The 15,710-nt window shown below is 49.4% G+C and overlaps 6 protein-coding genes across 6 annotated transcripts; 2 read left to right on the forward strand and 4 right to left on the reverse strand.

Moving 5' to 3' along the window:
• Nucleotides 1-190: 190 nt before the first annotated feature.
• On the reverse strand, nt 191-1,232 carry A1O9_10888 (uncharacterized protein; the record flags this gene model as incomplete). Its single annotated transcript, XM_013400117.1, has 2 exons — nt 191-896; nt 970-1,232. The coding sequence occupies 2 exons, from the start codon at nt 1,230-1,232 to the stop codon at nt 191-193; spliced, it is 969 nt and encodes a 322-aa protein (XP_013255571.1).
• Nucleotides 1,233-2,828: 1,596 nt separating this feature from the next.
• Nucleotides 2,829-3,260, reverse strand: A1O9_10889 (uncharacterized protein; the record flags this gene model as incomplete). Its single annotated transcript, XM_013400118.1, has 1 exon — nt 2,829-3,260. The coding sequence occupies one exon, from the start codon at nt 3,258-3,260 to the stop codon at nt 2,829-2,831; it is 432 nt and encodes a 143-aa protein (XP_013255572.1).
• Nucleotides 3,261-4,292: 1,032 nt separating this feature from the next.
• A1O9_10890 (uncharacterized protein) lies at nt 4,293-5,529 on the reverse strand (the record flags this gene model as incomplete). Its single annotated transcript, XM_013400119.1, has 6 exons — nt 4,293-4,465; nt 4,580-4,747; nt 4,810-4,911; nt 4,987-5,087; nt 5,148-5,237; nt 5,294-5,529. 6 exons carry the CDS (start codon nt 5,527-5,529, stop codon nt 4,293-4,295), a joined length of 870 nt encoding a protein of 289 aa, XP_013255573.1.
• Nucleotides 5,530-9,160: 3,631 nt separating this feature from the next.
• A1O9_10891 (uncharacterized protein) lies at nt 9,161-10,399 on the forward strand (the record flags this gene model as incomplete). The annotated part of the gene is made up of 1 exon (XM_013400120.1): nt 9,161-10,399. One exon carries the CDS (start codon nt 9,161-9,163, stop codon nt 10,397-10,399), a length of 1,239 nt encoding a protein of 412 aa, XP_013255574.1.
• An 828-nt stretch (nt 10,400-11,227) lies between these two features.
• On the forward strand, nt 11,228-12,244 carry A1O9_10892 (uncharacterized protein; the record flags this gene model as incomplete). The annotated part of the gene is made up of 1 exon (XM_013400121.1): nt 11,228-12,244. The coding sequence occupies one exon, from the start codon at nt 11,228-11,230 to the stop codon at nt 12,242-12,244; it is 1,017 nt and encodes a 338-aa protein (XP_013255575.1).
• A 1,329-nt stretch (nt 12,245-13,573) lies between these two features.
• On the reverse strand, nt 13,574-15,400 carry A1O9_10894 (uncharacterized protein; the record flags this gene model as incomplete). The annotated part of the gene is made up of 1 exon (XM_013400122.1): nt 13,574-15,400. The coding sequence occupies one exon, from the start codon at nt 15,398-15,400 to the stop codon at nt 13,574-13,576; it is 1,827 nt and encodes a 608-aa protein (XP_013255576.1).
• Between the last annotated feature and the right edge of the window lie 310 nt (nt 15,401-15,710).

Below are 15,710 nucleotides of genomic sequence, written 5' to 3' on the forward strand. Positions count from 1 at the left end.
CTCAAGTAACTTGAGCGGCTTCCAGGTACACATTTTCCTTCCTCAGGCACCTGGGTAGGTGCCTGCTCCGGTTAAGCAGGGGGACCTGGAGGGCATATCCGAGTTTGTTACCCGCCTATCTGCTCAACTCTACATCACCACGTAAGAGCACATATAAGCCTGTGAGTCATACAAGCTGGATCTTGCCAGCCTACACCTTTGCATTCGGCTGGCCCCCTGTCTCTCGAGCAAATTGCTCCATTGTCTTCCACTTAAAATACTTCTGATTCGGATTGATCGTCTCGTTATCGTTCCCCAGGCCGCCTTCATCTTTGTGCCTGTAGTTGATCCCTCCGTCCCCCATTAAAAACCTCAAGAATACAATTGCATCCCGTTCGTTATATGGTCGGCCTAAAGCCTTGTTTCGGAATCCTTCAAGCTCCACTGATCTCAATTCTATCGTTCCTGCACCGGCTTCCTCCATTGCTTCTGCTGTTCTGCGGAAGCTGGAATGAGTGCCGCCAATTCGCAGGTTCTGTGGCACCTTGTGTCCATCTAACACTTCCTTCGCGAGCAGACTGATTACTTTGGCAACGTCTCCTAGATCCGTGTAGCTAATGGGCCGGTCCAGGCTTCCGATTCCCTGGTATACATTCTTCGAGGTATGTAAGCCAAACCAGGGACCAATTCCAGCGTGCAAGAAGAGTCCAACGAAGAGTCTGCAAAGCAGGACTTCACTTCCAGCAAGTACCCTCTGCGTCAGTTCGAAGTGCTTCTTCTTGCCATCCCATTCGGGAATGCTGAAGTTATGGATTGTATGATCAACCCCAAATTCCGAAGGAAAGTATAACTTCACCGTAGTTTTGGGGAGGGCGTGCACTAAGTCATCACTCAATTGCATTCCAGAGGATGAGATCCTATTTTTCATGTTTAGCGAGTCGCTTCTAGCTGGGTGATCGCCCTATGGCATAAGGCGTTGGAACAACTTACGCGTTAATCAAAACATCGGCGCCCTCTAACGCATCCGTTAGCTCACCAATATCCCCTCCTTCATCCAAGATTCTGACTTGGGCCCCTAGTGTTTCCCATGCTTTGGTCCGAGGCGTATGCCGCCTTGAGAGCAGCACTAAACCCGGAGGCTGTGGGAAAAGGTCCTTTGAAAGAAAGGACTCCACAAGCCAAGTCCCCAAATGACCAGTTGCTCCAGCAATGGCAATAACTGGGTTGCGAGAGGAAGTTCCCATCATCGTCATCATCATCATCATTCAACTGAGGCCTTTGACAGTGACTTCAATCAATCGATTGTCATTGAAAGACAGCCGTGGCAAGTTTTGTGCTTCGGCATCAGCAATATGTCAGCTTAGGGCGTAATCGGTCTTTCCCGAACATCTACCAATGAATCTGTCAAACTGATAACGACCGAAGGGCGCAACCCAAATGAACGAAACAACTTAGTCACTTTCTCATGATCTGCCTCGATATTATATTGCCGCCGAATGGTCACCTTCACATTACCGCGGGTGAAGCGGTTGAATCGTTCAAATACGTATGTTAGTCCGGACAATTGTGCTTCCGGAAGCGGTTTTAGTTGTATACCCCTAAAGGATCGCTACCACTGATTTAAGTCTGGGCACCATATAATGACCCACCCGTGGACTTATGCATTAGGCATTGCCGCCAAGGCAACATATTCATAATTATCTACTCTATAGAATCATTAGCACTAAATTAATGTATCAATAGGGCTAGGACGCTATTTAGCTTTGAGCTACCTATTCCGTATACTAGAGAAGTAAACTATAGCTATTTATAACTTTTAATAAAAGAGAAGGACTAAAATAGAAGTAAGTAAAGAAAAGAAGGATAGTACATAGAGAAGTATTAGGGCTATAGAGCTAATAGAGCTATTAAGGCTTCTAATTAATTATTCTAGCGTATAGAGGTTGAATCGGCATGTATTCTCGCCTATCCTACAGGTTAGATAAAGGGGCAGGGCTGCGTTGCTAGGAGTTCTCTCTCTTCCGCCCCTTTTCTCTTCTCTCATGACTAAGCGCCTCGAGCCCCAATACACTAGAACTACTTATAATAAAGAGCACTTATCTTGTCAGGGATCGGAGGCCTACAAAGAGGAAAGAGGTGCTATCAACTAAACACATTGCACTATCAACGTAGACTCTACGTATAGAGAACTCCTACCGTCCTACGAGGTGTATGCGTAGAGTAGGAGCTATATATCTATTGCCCCTGGAGACTTGTGTCAGGAATGGTTGGCCTTACAAGCATATAGCTAATAGGTCCAAGATATCCTCGCACTTCGTGCGAGATCCTTAAGGGCCTACGGACCTATTGCCTGATATATAGGACGATTATAAAGTATATATAAAAGAACTACTCAAGTAGATTTTCTCTGGCCCTATTTCGGCACCCGTATTACTAAACTAACTACTAGCCTGATTATTTTCGTGTATAACGCGATGAGTAAATTTTCTGTGTTCTGATTCGTTGCGATTACTCGTAAACCACTAGATATTATCCATAGTCTAGGATAGATCTGTGACTTACAAATTTCAAAGCTGGGAGAAAGTCCCTAGTTTCCACCCAACATCCAGTCGTTCGTCCAACTCAGGCTTTCACACAGTCTCTGGTACAGGTTCAGCCCCGTTCAAAGCTCCCGTCGACTCCGCCGATGGACGAGGCTTTTCGATAATTCCCGTTGGAGTGGATCCACGTTCCGCTCTATGGATTAGCACTTGGGCCACTGTGGCGAAGACGCAGAAAGAGCTAACATTTCCTGAAGTCAGCAATGCTCCATAAAAAGGTTTGATTTTGATTGCGTGTCGTGCAAGAACTTACACAGCAATGATGCACCACGACTCAAGCGCGTATTTCAACGTACATGAGTGAAGACCGCCGGGTGAGTGCTTTGAGCATGAACTCTTGTTATAGTCTTCGGCTGCGAAGATGAACGCTGTCACCCAGAGGTGGGAGTAGATATAGTCCAAGACGATCAGGTGGACCGTGAAGCGTCTGTAAAACGCCAGCGGCATCGTTGGCAAGAAGAAACCAATGCTGGTGCAAGCGATGATCTCTTGGAAAGTCGTATGGCCATCCCTCTTATAGTTGTGAATGAAATCGGAAGCAATAGCCATGACAATGCAGGCACTGGACCATTTGATGAAGTTCAACAAAAAGAGAAGGATCCTAGGACGAGAGAATGAGGTCGTGGACGAAGCCTTTGGAGCCTCAGGGTCAGAGAATCTGAAACCACTGCGGAACCTCATTGTTGCTCGATATCTGTTGGTGCTTTTCTGTTATTGCACTGTGCTTCAAGAAGGTACTATTCAAAAAGGTACAACCGCTAGGTGCAAGGAGATAGACCCTGGAATTAGTGAGGAGCGTCTTTACCAAGGAGATACTGAGGATTTATATACACGCTGGTGCAGTCAGAGACCCCCTCTCACGACGGCACGACATTATACGACCGAGTTCGTCCCACTTTTCAGCTCCTCGGAATGCTGGCGGATGTGCCACCTCTCCCACCTCCCTCATTCCATTTCGGTGCGATCGACTGGCTGGCTGTGGCATCAGGGGACAACTATCACGAGAGACCTGGACTTTCTACACCTCCTTGTGGAAATGCGTGGTCGAATTCTCGTCCTCGTGACATACCTACGTGCCACATAGCCCAAGTCTTCCTAAGCATAGAACTGAACTTACAGTTCGGAGGAATCAAAATGGAGAAGACGGCTCTCATCGACAAATGTTGGACCTATCGGAAACGTTTGTATGCAGCGGCACGCGTCGAAAATCCCGCCCGGGGTTGTTACATACAAGCCCGGATACACCGGAATTATTTTCAAAACGACATCCTTGTAGGCGTTTAGAATGAGTTGTGTTACGAAATGACCGTTACTTGCGAGCGCCAAATATATGCATGGCAATTTTGATCCCTTCGAGTCTGTTGGGGCCCAAAATTTGGCTCTTCAGTTCAGCAGATGCGGCTCAATCTTCCAGGAATCGAGATGTTAACCTGAAGTGGTTCAATTTATGCTGATCTTTTGAATTTCGTTTCCAGATGCTCTTTATTACTAGACATTAAGGTTCAATACCATTGATCTGCTATAGAGAGGTATCCCGTAGCAAGAGAAGCAGCTGACGTGTCGAGATTGACGTTGATATAACGAAAGGTTCAAGGGTTTTCAGGGATCCAATGCATTAGACTACCAGCAGGGCTCTGGAGCCGGGGCTTACTCTGGCTGCCTCTGTCCACCGTAAGGCATAAGCGTCCTGAAGAAAATCCTGAGATAAGACCTTCATTTTTCGCTCGTTGCATCCTTTTTCCGTTCTGAAGCTCCCTTAAACTTGGTACTCAAGTCTCCGGTGGGAAGACTGAATGGAAAGTCTACCGCTGACAAGATCATTCCCAAGAACAAATACCAACCAAAGACACAAAAGACGAATATGAATGCTCCTGCAGCCTGATGTACTAGTCAACTTCAACCCACACGCGACAATTGATAGAAGTCAAAATGCCAAATTCGGAGCCAGCACAATACTGGTTCAAGACGACGAAAGTAGATTAATTGGCTTACCTTTTGACATTTTCCAGCAGTTGCGGTCTTGCCCTCAGCAAGTGACCAGTACGTTGCCATGAGCAAGATAAATGCAAGATCGATGAAGACGAAAACCAGGACAAATACGAGATTAGTCCGTAGAGAAGCTATCAAGAAGAAGAAGGTCACAAGGGCCATGACCATCCAGAAAAATGCTAGAAAAGCACTGTCATCAGCACAGGTCGAGTGTAGTCAACCCGGAGGAAAGGTGGCTAACAAAAGCTTGAGTAAAACTGCGCTGTGTCACCAGCCTTTGTGAAGTAAGATTGAGCCTCATACGTGGGGGTGAGTGTGACTCCCATTGCCAGCCAAAAGGCCCCTGAAGAAAACAGGCGTCAGCAAGTTACTTTTCAACGTCGCCCATTCTCAATAGTCGTGAAGTGGTTAAATCTACCGTAGCAAGCGAAGACCACAAACGGAAATGTGTTGCCAAGGATCCATTCTAAGACACTTCCAAGAACTTGGAGCATACCACCAAAGAAAAAGAAAAGCCCTCTTGATGAGCATTAGTAGTTCGCAGTTAATGGCCAGAAGCGGCAAAAAAGGCGAACTTACATGATGGCAGCGCCGTCACCTCCGGAGCCTCGCCAGCCCATTAGATTACATCCCAATGGCATAGATGCAATCAAGAATCCCATAAGTGGCCTGTGCAACTGGTGAGTGGAACACGCTCCCAGACAGGGCCTTCACAGAAAACTCACATGGGAGTAGGGTTACCAAACGTGCTGCGCAAATGTCCGAGCCTTTGTGTGTAGGGAGTAAGGTACATCGACTCGAAGACTTCCCTCGGAATCACGACGCTTGAAGCCGTCTGATAACTTGTCAAATAACCATTCTCCTGGTCAGATATATTGTTATTTCCCTGGGGAGCTGAAAAGTCATTCTTGCGGACGCCGCTTGTGCTACCATTGACCTCCTGCCCGTTCGTTGCCGCCATCTTGAGTTGAGTGTGTACTATACGCAGGCGTAAATCGCTCTACTTGAACACCTTTGCTATCGATGAGGACAGCGTGAGGTCGTTTTTCTCCGCCCAGAGTCTGGACTTTTATATAGTAAATATGTTAAAACCTACTACTTCGTTTCTCCTTTTGACCGACGAGACTACTGCCGACCTCCTGGACAACGATGATTTCAGAGGAGGCACATGATCCTCTTTCGCCTTGAACGGCACACCCGGCATCAAGATCCAACAGTCTGCTTGAGTGTGCGCTACCTAGACTTGACACTGCACTAGGTTTACCCCGACCCCAGCTCGACTTCCGGTTTCTAGTGTAGCTTTTTAGGGCTAGACATACTCTGTCCAAGCTTTGAGCTTATCCGCTATAACCGTTGCATCCGGTCAAGTGGAAGACCCCATTGCGGAGCCTCGGAAGGAGCAATGACCTATTGCAGCAGGCAGGAGCTATAGTAGGGGTTACGTGGCTAGGTATCTTATCTGCTATTCCGCAGTGTATAGCTCTCGTACTAATACCATACACAGTAACCCCTGAGTCTCGTACCGTACTTTTCAGCTCACCCCATTCACCTACCTCTGCTGGCTTGACTACCCTTTTCCAGCATATGAAGCTCCTAGCTCGCCTTGTAACCTTCCCAACTTCGAAAGAGACCCGACCCAGGCGGCGAATGTTGTCCCCGATGGGCAGGGACCACGTCAGATTGAAACAGGATCGAAGCCAACTCGAGGAAACCTCGCTTCGCACAGACCGTAACTCTTTGGATCCTGTGAACTTGCTAGGAAAGTCTTCTTCTCAAAGAAGCAGCCTCCTTGACCAATAAGCTCTTGTTGTCTCCAAGACACGAATCGCTGATTCGTTTACGTGTCTCTCAATTCTACGGCAACGCGGGATAACCTATGCAAATCCGTTCACCATTTCCGACAAATAGCACCTTTCGATGTTGTGGAATCGATGCAGATCATGCCACTACTGTTCAGCGATGCCTTCTTTCTTGCCTGCGGGCACCCGATATATCACAGAAACAGCGCCGTCCAGCTGCATTGAACAGACTGACGGAGTTTCAGATGGACGTACACTGGGAAAACCTCTGCGTGAAGTGAAGGACTATGAGACTGAGTTAAAAATTATATCTTTTAGTTCTCCATTGTATAAGGAGGCATTAGCAGTGACAATCTAGGCGGCGCTATCCTTGTCCTGGAACTAGCATAGCTTTAGGCCTGTTCTAGCTGGAAGAGCAAGAAGATAGTAGTAATGATAGAATAAAGCTACTTTAACCTAGCTTAACGCATATATATAACCGCATAGAACCAGGAAGATATAAGTTAAACGAATTAATTTCCTAGTCTAGATAAGTAGCTAGAGCGATTATGGGCACTAAGTTCTTAGTTTTATTATATTGGTAAAGGTTTTATTTCAAATAACTTGAAGCGCAATTCACAACATCAAGGGCTCAACGCCAGCTATTTCCACTGGCCCAGGCTGGAAAGGCGCCAACCGGTGAATTTAGCCTCGCCTCTGATTCGGTCCTCGATTGCGGCGATTTGAGTCTGGTTGACTCCTCAGAAGAAGGCCACATACCCATACATGGACCTGAGAAAATATCACCGTCTCTCCAGGAGTATCGTACTCCTCGAGTGAATGGTGCCAACATGACAGATCGTGGTCTACAACTCAGACTGGTGGGGTTTTGCCGTTGGAGTGAGTGTGCCTGGGTTGACGAGCAATCGATTGTTGCATTGGCAGATGTCTCTCTCGCCACTAGCAAGCATACGCCTTCCCACAGCTCGCCTAAGGTCTCTTTACACATCTCCATGGTTCCATGAACGGAGACCCAGGGTTGTGAACTCCAAATCGCGAGCTTCTATCCTCTCCTTCGCACTAACCCTAGCTGCCTCACCCATATCTGGAAGCTCTTTTCCTGATGCTCACGAGTTCACAACGGCCAAAGACCTCAAATGCTCGAAGTGAATCATCACAGCCGGGATGATTCGAGGAACACTAAGATCAGAACAACGTCACATGTGGCGGGCGTCACTGCCGAACAGGGATCTCAATTCCGTGCAACACAAACTCGCACGACTATTTGATTTGTTTCACTTATTAGCTCCTTGACTTGACCGAGATAGAACAGCAGCTGCGAAAGCCTTTGAGCGATACCCAAGCTACTCAAGAATTCTGTGCTTGCTAGCATGTCTAAGCTAGACAGGGAACTTCGCATATCCTAGCCCGGAGGCATAACACCTTGGCACTGCAGTTGGAGGTGGTCGAATGAGGCTGAAAACGGTCGTCTACAAGCTGTACCTCGTAGGCGAGGTTCAAGACCGAGTTGAGCCAAGGCACCCGAGAAGTTGAAAGACTTTTTGTCGGTCTCCACGGTATCCTCGTCCCCAAATGAATTGACAAAGGTGCGTATCGCACACTGCGGCTATTACTAGCACCCGACCTATAATGCAAAATTTGGAGCAGTGAATGGGCTAGTTCGAGATTAGACGTCTTGTGCGAGTCGCACCTCCAGCCAACATGCCGGACCTTCGATATTCAGCTTTGTTGACCCACAAATATGACCATTCACAAGGACCTAATTGAGCTACATTGGCAAGTCTAATTAGCATGAAGAACAACAATATTGACCATTTTTCCTACAACAAACAGTCCCAACAGCTTGTGTGTGGAGAGTTTGCACATTTCAAACTCGGGGGTGTCTAGGTGCACGAGGATGAACAATCTTCCTAAGCTGGATGCACCCATTTCGGCCTCAGCCAAAACATGGACACATGCATGGGCGAGTCGCTCGTGCACTATTTGTGAGTTAAACGACACCAAGAAGGCTGAAAATGCATCTCTTTTTGGGCTTCCACGCTCTGGACTGCTGCATGTTCTTTCGCCACCTAGAATGAGACCAACCAATCCCAGTCAAACCGTTGCACTACACACGCCAGCGGGGTAGCTTTCATTTGCTCTAATGCACGCTATGGGAGCTGGCGTCGGCGTCCACATAGCTCTCGGGCACAATGGCTAACTCGGTACCTTTGACTATGCGGCAAGAGATCTATCAGCACGGCAGCCTGGCAGTCACGCAACTTGCACAATTACCTCTAACCTGGCAAGCTTCTTGGAACCCTTCAGTCCCTGCATTAACAAACAAGGGATGCTTGCGACACTAAGATGGGGCTGCAATGTGGTAGCCCAATTGAAGATCTCTATACACAGCATGCCTTCACAGCACCCGTTGCGCAACATCTCTGGGAGTCCTTTCGCCTAGGGCTGGTGTCGTGTTTACCACCCCGCTGTTGGGGCTAAATTGAGAACAACGATGGCTATAAGATCAGCATGGCCCGTTCTTCAATCGCCATACTGCTTGAGTAACTTCAGCCCATAGACCACTGATCGATCATTCTGTGTCAAGATGACGGCCAAATTTCTCAATCTTTCACTCATTAATTTTACGCCTTACACATGGACTCGAGCTGGGCTGTCCGGAGACTACGGGTTGGACCTGTGGGATTTTCCGTCATCTATACCATCCGGTTCGCAAGAATGAAGAGACAAATCTTAAATACTTTCTAATCCATCAGTCTAGGCGGGACGTATGATGCACAAATTATCGTTGATATGGATCCTGGCTCAACACCTTCAAAAGCAACTGGGTCTTGGGCATTCGGCTGGCATGATGATGATACACATAACGCTGCGAACCTCGTAGCTAAAGTGTCTAATAACAATGCGGACAAGGTTGTGATAAACGCAGAGCTTATTAATATCGCCACGATCAATAATAAGCAGGGCTCCACTGTCGAGATCGAGCTGAAGGACAATTCCTGGTCTCCGTTCATCCTTGTTGGTGACGAAAATCACCTAGCTGGGAACAATCTCTCGTCCGACTGGATGAACGACAACCTTCCCTATATCGGATGCTTGAACCTTCAACAGCTCACCATTCCCGGCTCCCACGACGCTGGAATGTCGGAGATCAACTACCCAGCAGGAGGCAACTCCGATAATGCTCAAACTCAATCCATGGGCATCTACAACCAGCTTGTAGCAGGTGTTCGGTATTTCGATATTCGTCCCACGATCTCACACAAACAATTCTACACCGGCCATTATTCGAAAGCCGCTGGCACAAACTTAGGTGCCAACGGACAATCGATCGCCGACGTCATCTCAGATATCAACCGATACCTCTCGTACAAGCAGAACGAATTAATCATTCTTGAACTCACTCACAGCTCTTTTACAGATGACGATTACCAGCCCTTCAGCGATGCACAATGGAACAATCTCCTTTTGCAGTTCTATCAAGACCTCGACCATCTGTACACCGGCCACGGTGAAGACGTCCTCACCACAATCCCCCTTTCAGAATTCATCAAGGACGGCCCTGCGGTGGTGGTCCTCACGAATGAGCGAAGCATGGATTTCCTGCGCGACCACCATTTCCTCAACCGTGGCTTCTTCTCCAGCCAGGGCGGCTCGAACCAGTTCCCTAGCTACAACTCGTATTCCAACACCAACTCACTCAACAAAATGCGCAAGGACCAGTACGACAAGCTCGTCGAGCAGAACGGAAACCCGGACAGCAACGACCAGGTCCATGTGCTGTCCTGGACACTGACCCAGGACGTAGCGACGGATATCCTCGGCGGTGGAGCGGGCATCAGAGATCTCGCGAGGGTCGCGAATGGTCATCTTGCCCAGGTGGGGAGTAATGTTCCCTACACGGGACCGGTTTCGTGGGCGGCGAAGACGAAGCCGCCGAACATCATTCTCATCGATGATGTATCCATGGATAGGTTTCTTGTTTCTCTGGCTCTCGGCTTGACGAGGTTTTATAACAAGGCGTGCTCGTGAAAGACAGAATGAGGGCTGCTTTGGGAACGTTCTTAATAATTTTATGCATACATTACCCTGTGCTTTAGCAAATTACAACACCATCTTATCAAATCAATCAAAGGAAAATTGTTCGTCTCCCTGATCACCTCCCTGCCTGGCTACGAGTAGCACTTGAAGTTAAATATCGCCGGCTTCTTGCAATTGAAGCGACCTTAATTCAATGTAATACATTTTCTCATCCTGGCGTGCACCGCCTTCACTTCTCGAGTCAATCATCAGTGCAAATAGAGCTTTCCTAAGCACCAACAGGGATGTCGTAGCCCATGCACTGTTGATAATCATGTATCATACCGTAGTCACTCAGTCCGATGTAATACGTGGAAGCTGGTCATTTCCGACTACTGTATTCGCCAAAATGGGAAACGGGAGAGCTGAGTTCCTTCGACAGCAAGATACGCATGATGAAAGCAGCTTTTGAGCATCGAGTAACATTTTTGCGGAGTTGGCCCGAGATAGTACTGCTTGATAACAGTCAGCACATGTCAAACTGGAGGCTCATCGACGAAATTAAAGTCCTGTTCTAAGCTACTTTAGTCATTGCCAAGCCCAGAATTTACCCTAAACCACATGCTTAGCTCCGGGATTCAGTCTTGGCAGGTTTGACAGGTTTGGCGTGCGGGTTTGCCTCAGATCTCATCAGATGCAACTTGCAGGACCACCAACTCTGCTACTGATCAAGCCGTTTAGCCCTTTGTGCTAATTCACTGATAGACTATGTTGACGTAATTACGCAGTCAACATGGCACTCTTTTCGGACTCTGGAAAACATACGGACAACAACTTAAGATGGCGGCATTCGTTCCTCGACAAGCCTACCCGCACCTCTCTTCCATCCCGCGATCCTATTACTTGGGACACCATGCCGCTGGACTGTCTAAGATGAGATCAATGGTCGCTTCCATTGACCTTGTTATCGAATGTCGCGACTACCGGACACCAGTTGTCTCTCGAAATCCATTATTCGAGGCGAATTTGGGCGAGAGACCTCGATTGATTGTCTACACCAAACAAGACCTAGGAAGCACATACTCGCCCGAGGATAGGAAAAGAGAGGCTATCATCAAAAAATGGGATGCACCATCTACGTCATTCTGTACCGACATCAAGTCTCGAAATACTATCAACAAGGTACTTGACTTTGCGCGGGCCCACGCAGACGCTTCACACTCTTTATTTGGCACTCGACTCATGGTCGTGGGGATGCCTAATGTGGGCAAGTCTTCGTTGCTCAATGCCTTGCGCAATGTGAGCCTGGGTAAAAAGAAGGCTGCAAGGACAGGTGATCAACCAGGGGTAACACGGAAGATTGGAACCAGTGTTAAAATCATCGATGGCAATGACGGACGAGAAGGCGTATATGTTCTTGATACGCCGGGTGTATTTGTGCCCTACGTGCCTGATGCTGAAAGTATGCTCAAACTGGCGCTCTGCGGCAATGTGAAAGACACCATTATTCCGCCTACAACTATTGCCGACTATCTGCTCTACTACCTAAATTTGAACGACACCAAGCTCTACCAGTCGTACTCTAATCCAACAAATGACATCTTCGAGGTCCTAGAAGGACTTGCACGGAAACAAGGACGGCTCAAAAAGGGTGGAGCTCCCGACTTCGAGGCCTCGGCGTTGCAATTCGTCCAGAAATGGCGAACTGGCGAGATGGGACGTTTCATTCTCGATACTGTGACGGAAACATCATTGGCCGAGCGCGCGGAAGAATTACATCTATTGGGTGGCAGTATGAACCAGGCACGCAAAGCGGTTAAACAACTGCGAAAGGATGCCTACTTGACACGAGCCTGAGCGGGTGGTCTCCTCTTCCTATCCACCCTTCGGAGAAACGCGACTTGGATGTTAAGAGGTGCCGTCCACTGACCGAGCTCGTTTCTCAGAGATATCTGAACAAATGTTTAAGATTGCAGTGACAATATTCTTACACTTGTCTAGCACACAATGAAGGCCCCGTCGCACCGAAGATGCGTCAATTCCAATGCCATGGGCGTCCTCCTAACGGCGGATCCGGAAGGTGTGTGCGACGCCTAGCGCACCGAACTCTATCCTAGCTTCATGTCGTGCATGGCAGCAGTGGTTTCATGGGGCAGAGCCAGACTATGATAGAAAGCAAGTCAGAAAAAGTCGCGTCCCGCGCCCCTAACACATTCTCACTCTTTTTCCACTAGCACTCCTCTCCACAGCAATGCCATACCTGTCAATGGGGAAACAACGCCTCCCAAGAAAAAAATAAAGAGAAAGCAAAAACAATCAACAGCCAGGATTCCCAAATGGTCACCCACTTCAGTACTAACTGACCGGCATGTGGCTTAAGTACGGCTGAGCGAACGGGAAGCCCTGTTCTCCACATCCTATGGTCGATTGTGGAAGAACTTGTTGGATGTCTGGGCTATGTACGGGATGATATTGCTGCTCAGAGAATAGAGTGACAGAAGAAAGGGGAGGTGCTGACCCGGGCGGCCGTTCACTTCTTGAATGCCGAAACTATACAAGAACGGCACTTTTTGGCTCTTTGATGCCCCTAACTACCGAGGTGCGCTCCGCAGTTTCTACGAGACGAAGTCGACGGTCATCCTCAAAATCTGTTTATACATACTGTAACCGTACGATATCAGATAAAAGTCCTAATGTCAGCCCATGAGCCTGTCTAGGCCCGGGAGTATTCATGTTAGATCCTTCGTCTGTCCATCGACTGGGTTCCTATGCTGGGTCGACCGATCGACAGCCAGCGAGAAACATAGTGAAAACCTACCACCGACTTCATTCTCACACTGTGTCTCATTTAACTTGATCTCTAATCAGATAGATACATCGACTTCTCTTGGTAGACAGACCCGGCTGCTTTCTCACGCAAATGCAAATAAGATGGATTACAGCGGGCTCTCTCTCCCTCCACCGCCTCTGCATTTCTCTCATCGTCCATCTTTCTCCTGGATACATAGGAGGTCTTCTGTCCTGCCCTTGATTCAGTGATCTTGCTCCTGTCGCATCGATCCAAACAAAGACCAATTAATTGTGTTTGGCCATCCCACGAATGACATCACATTACGATGATGCATCGCCAGCATGAATTTCCCAAAACAGACCACCTGCCTTCTCCCCCTCATTCTGATTCTGATCTCAAGGCCCGTCCACCACGCCGTCTGGCAGTGTCCAAATCCTGACACCGCCCTCATCGCCGGTGGAAACGACGACCTCTTCGCCATCGAACCTGCGCTCTTTATCCCTGCGCACAGCCCAGCAGACATGGTTGACCTCGAACTCATCGTGCGCGGCCTCGATGAGCGCGACGACGATCCACTTGGTCTTGTGCAGCTTGTACGGCTCCGCGGGCTGTGCAAGGGCGTGGTCTTCCGCCTCCTCGGCGCTCGGATGGTGCGGTGTCACGCCGTTCATGTCGGTATCTTCCTGGTGCGCGGCAGCATCCGTTTCAACGACAGGAACTTCCTTGTAGACAGCAATCGTGCCGTCACCGCCGCAAGTCACGACCAGACCCGTGTTGCGAGACCAGTCGACGGCGTAGACGCTGCGTACGTGCACCTCCGGCAGGATCGCCTCCTGCTTCCAGTACTCCATGCTGCTCATCGGCCGGATCACGCTGGGTAGGCGGGAGCTGGCGAACCCCATTGGGATGGAGCTGTCCATGGATGATGGTTGTTGCATGCGGTTCTGCTGCTTTTTCGCTTTCTCTGCGTCGTTGAGCTCGCGTCGGAAGATCCGCACTGTGAGGTCATCGGAGCACGAGATCAGGCGGGGTTCCCAGTCGTTTTCGAATTCTGTGATCATTGCTTTTTGATCTACGCTCGGTGGTGCACTGGAGTCCTGTAGCAGCACCAGGTCGAGTGTAGAGTAGTTGATGTGTGGCTCCCATTTGACGTCCCAAACGGTGCCTTTGTGGTCGGTGATGACGCCGACACAGATCCAGTCGCCTTCCTCCTCAACATCGCGCCACAGTCGGATCGTGTCGTCGTAGGAGCCACTCGCGAGGATGTCGCGTGACCCGAGGATAGTGTCGTCGTCAGTGTCTGTTGTCCCCAGCTCGGCCTCTGGATAGCTTCGGTCAGCTAGTGCTGCGCCATTAGTGTGCGAGTCTCCCTCAGCCATGTTGATGTCCCCATCGTTGGCAGCTCCGTTGGCCAATTTCCGCCGCTTCGCTTTCCTGCCACTGTCGCCAAGAGGGTCGCCTTTTCTTGCGCCTGCGCACCAACTGACGCATTTGACGTCGCCGGTGTGCTCGCTTAAGACGGCGATTGTTTCCCACTCCTCGGGCTCGACTTCCTCCCAGATCCAGACGGATTTGTCTCGCGAGCTCGTGGCCAGCCAGTTTGCAGGGTAGTGGGGAGGTGCAAAGGCGATCGATTTGATCTCTGAATCTGGGCCGGTCAGGAGGGTGGAGAAATGCCATTCCTCGTCGTCCTCGTCCTGGTCTTGCTCGTCATTTGTGAGGTCTGTTGCCAGATCGTCCGTCATTGCGCTGTCGTCGCCTACTGCTGAGCTGCTGCTGTTCTTGTTCTTGCCATCTCCATCCCATGCCTGCAGTTCATCATTCTGTTTGCCTTGGAAAGATTCCTCCTCCTCGACATCCTTGAACCGCGCCCATCGGCGGTCATCGTTCCAGACCCACACCCCAACGTTGGCATCGAAGCTGCCTGTGCCCAGCACGACGGGTTTTCTCTCGGACCGAGGTCCTCTTGCCGCCCGCCCGAAGTCCTTCCAGTCGACGGTGCGGACACTGCGCTTGTGACCGCCGCTGACGGTGGACACGAGAGAGAAATCTCGCAGACTCCAGACGTTGACTGTCTTATCTGCAGAGGCTGTCGCCAGCAGTGGTGTAGACGGGTCGGGATGTGAGGTGGATTGCCATGACCTTGTCGGCCCCGATGTGGATGGGTGGAGGGTCCTCAGGAGACACAGCGAAGGCGCTGGTGAATCTGGCGGGTTGGCCATTTGATGGGGGGCCCTTCAATGCCGGAGAGGGGGGAAGTAAGGGTTTGTGAGGCAAGACAAGGTGGCGGATGGAAGGGGAGTAAGAGAGGGTGAAAGGTCATCGAAGATGCATCAGAGACAGATCAAGATCATAGAGGACAATTATTTAGAGGGAGGTTTTGTCCTTCTGCTTGTCTGAAGGCTCTGGCAAATTGGTTTCATTATCGGGGAACTTTTCTCACGATTAAGCGAGAGCTCGGATTGTGGTTTGTAAGTTTGTACGGAGTAACAGATCCCTGGAAGTGACGTCGGCGGGGCGGAATTTCCATTT

Source organism: Exophiala aquamarina, assembly GCF_000709125.1.
Source record: "Exophiala aquamarina CBS 119918 chromosome Unknown aczIA-supercont1.15, whole genome shotgun sequence".
NCBI classification, from domain to species: domain Eukaryota; kingdom Fungi; phylum Ascomycota; class Eurotiomycetes; order Chaetothyriales; family Herpotrichiellaceae; genus Exophiala; species Exophiala aquamarina.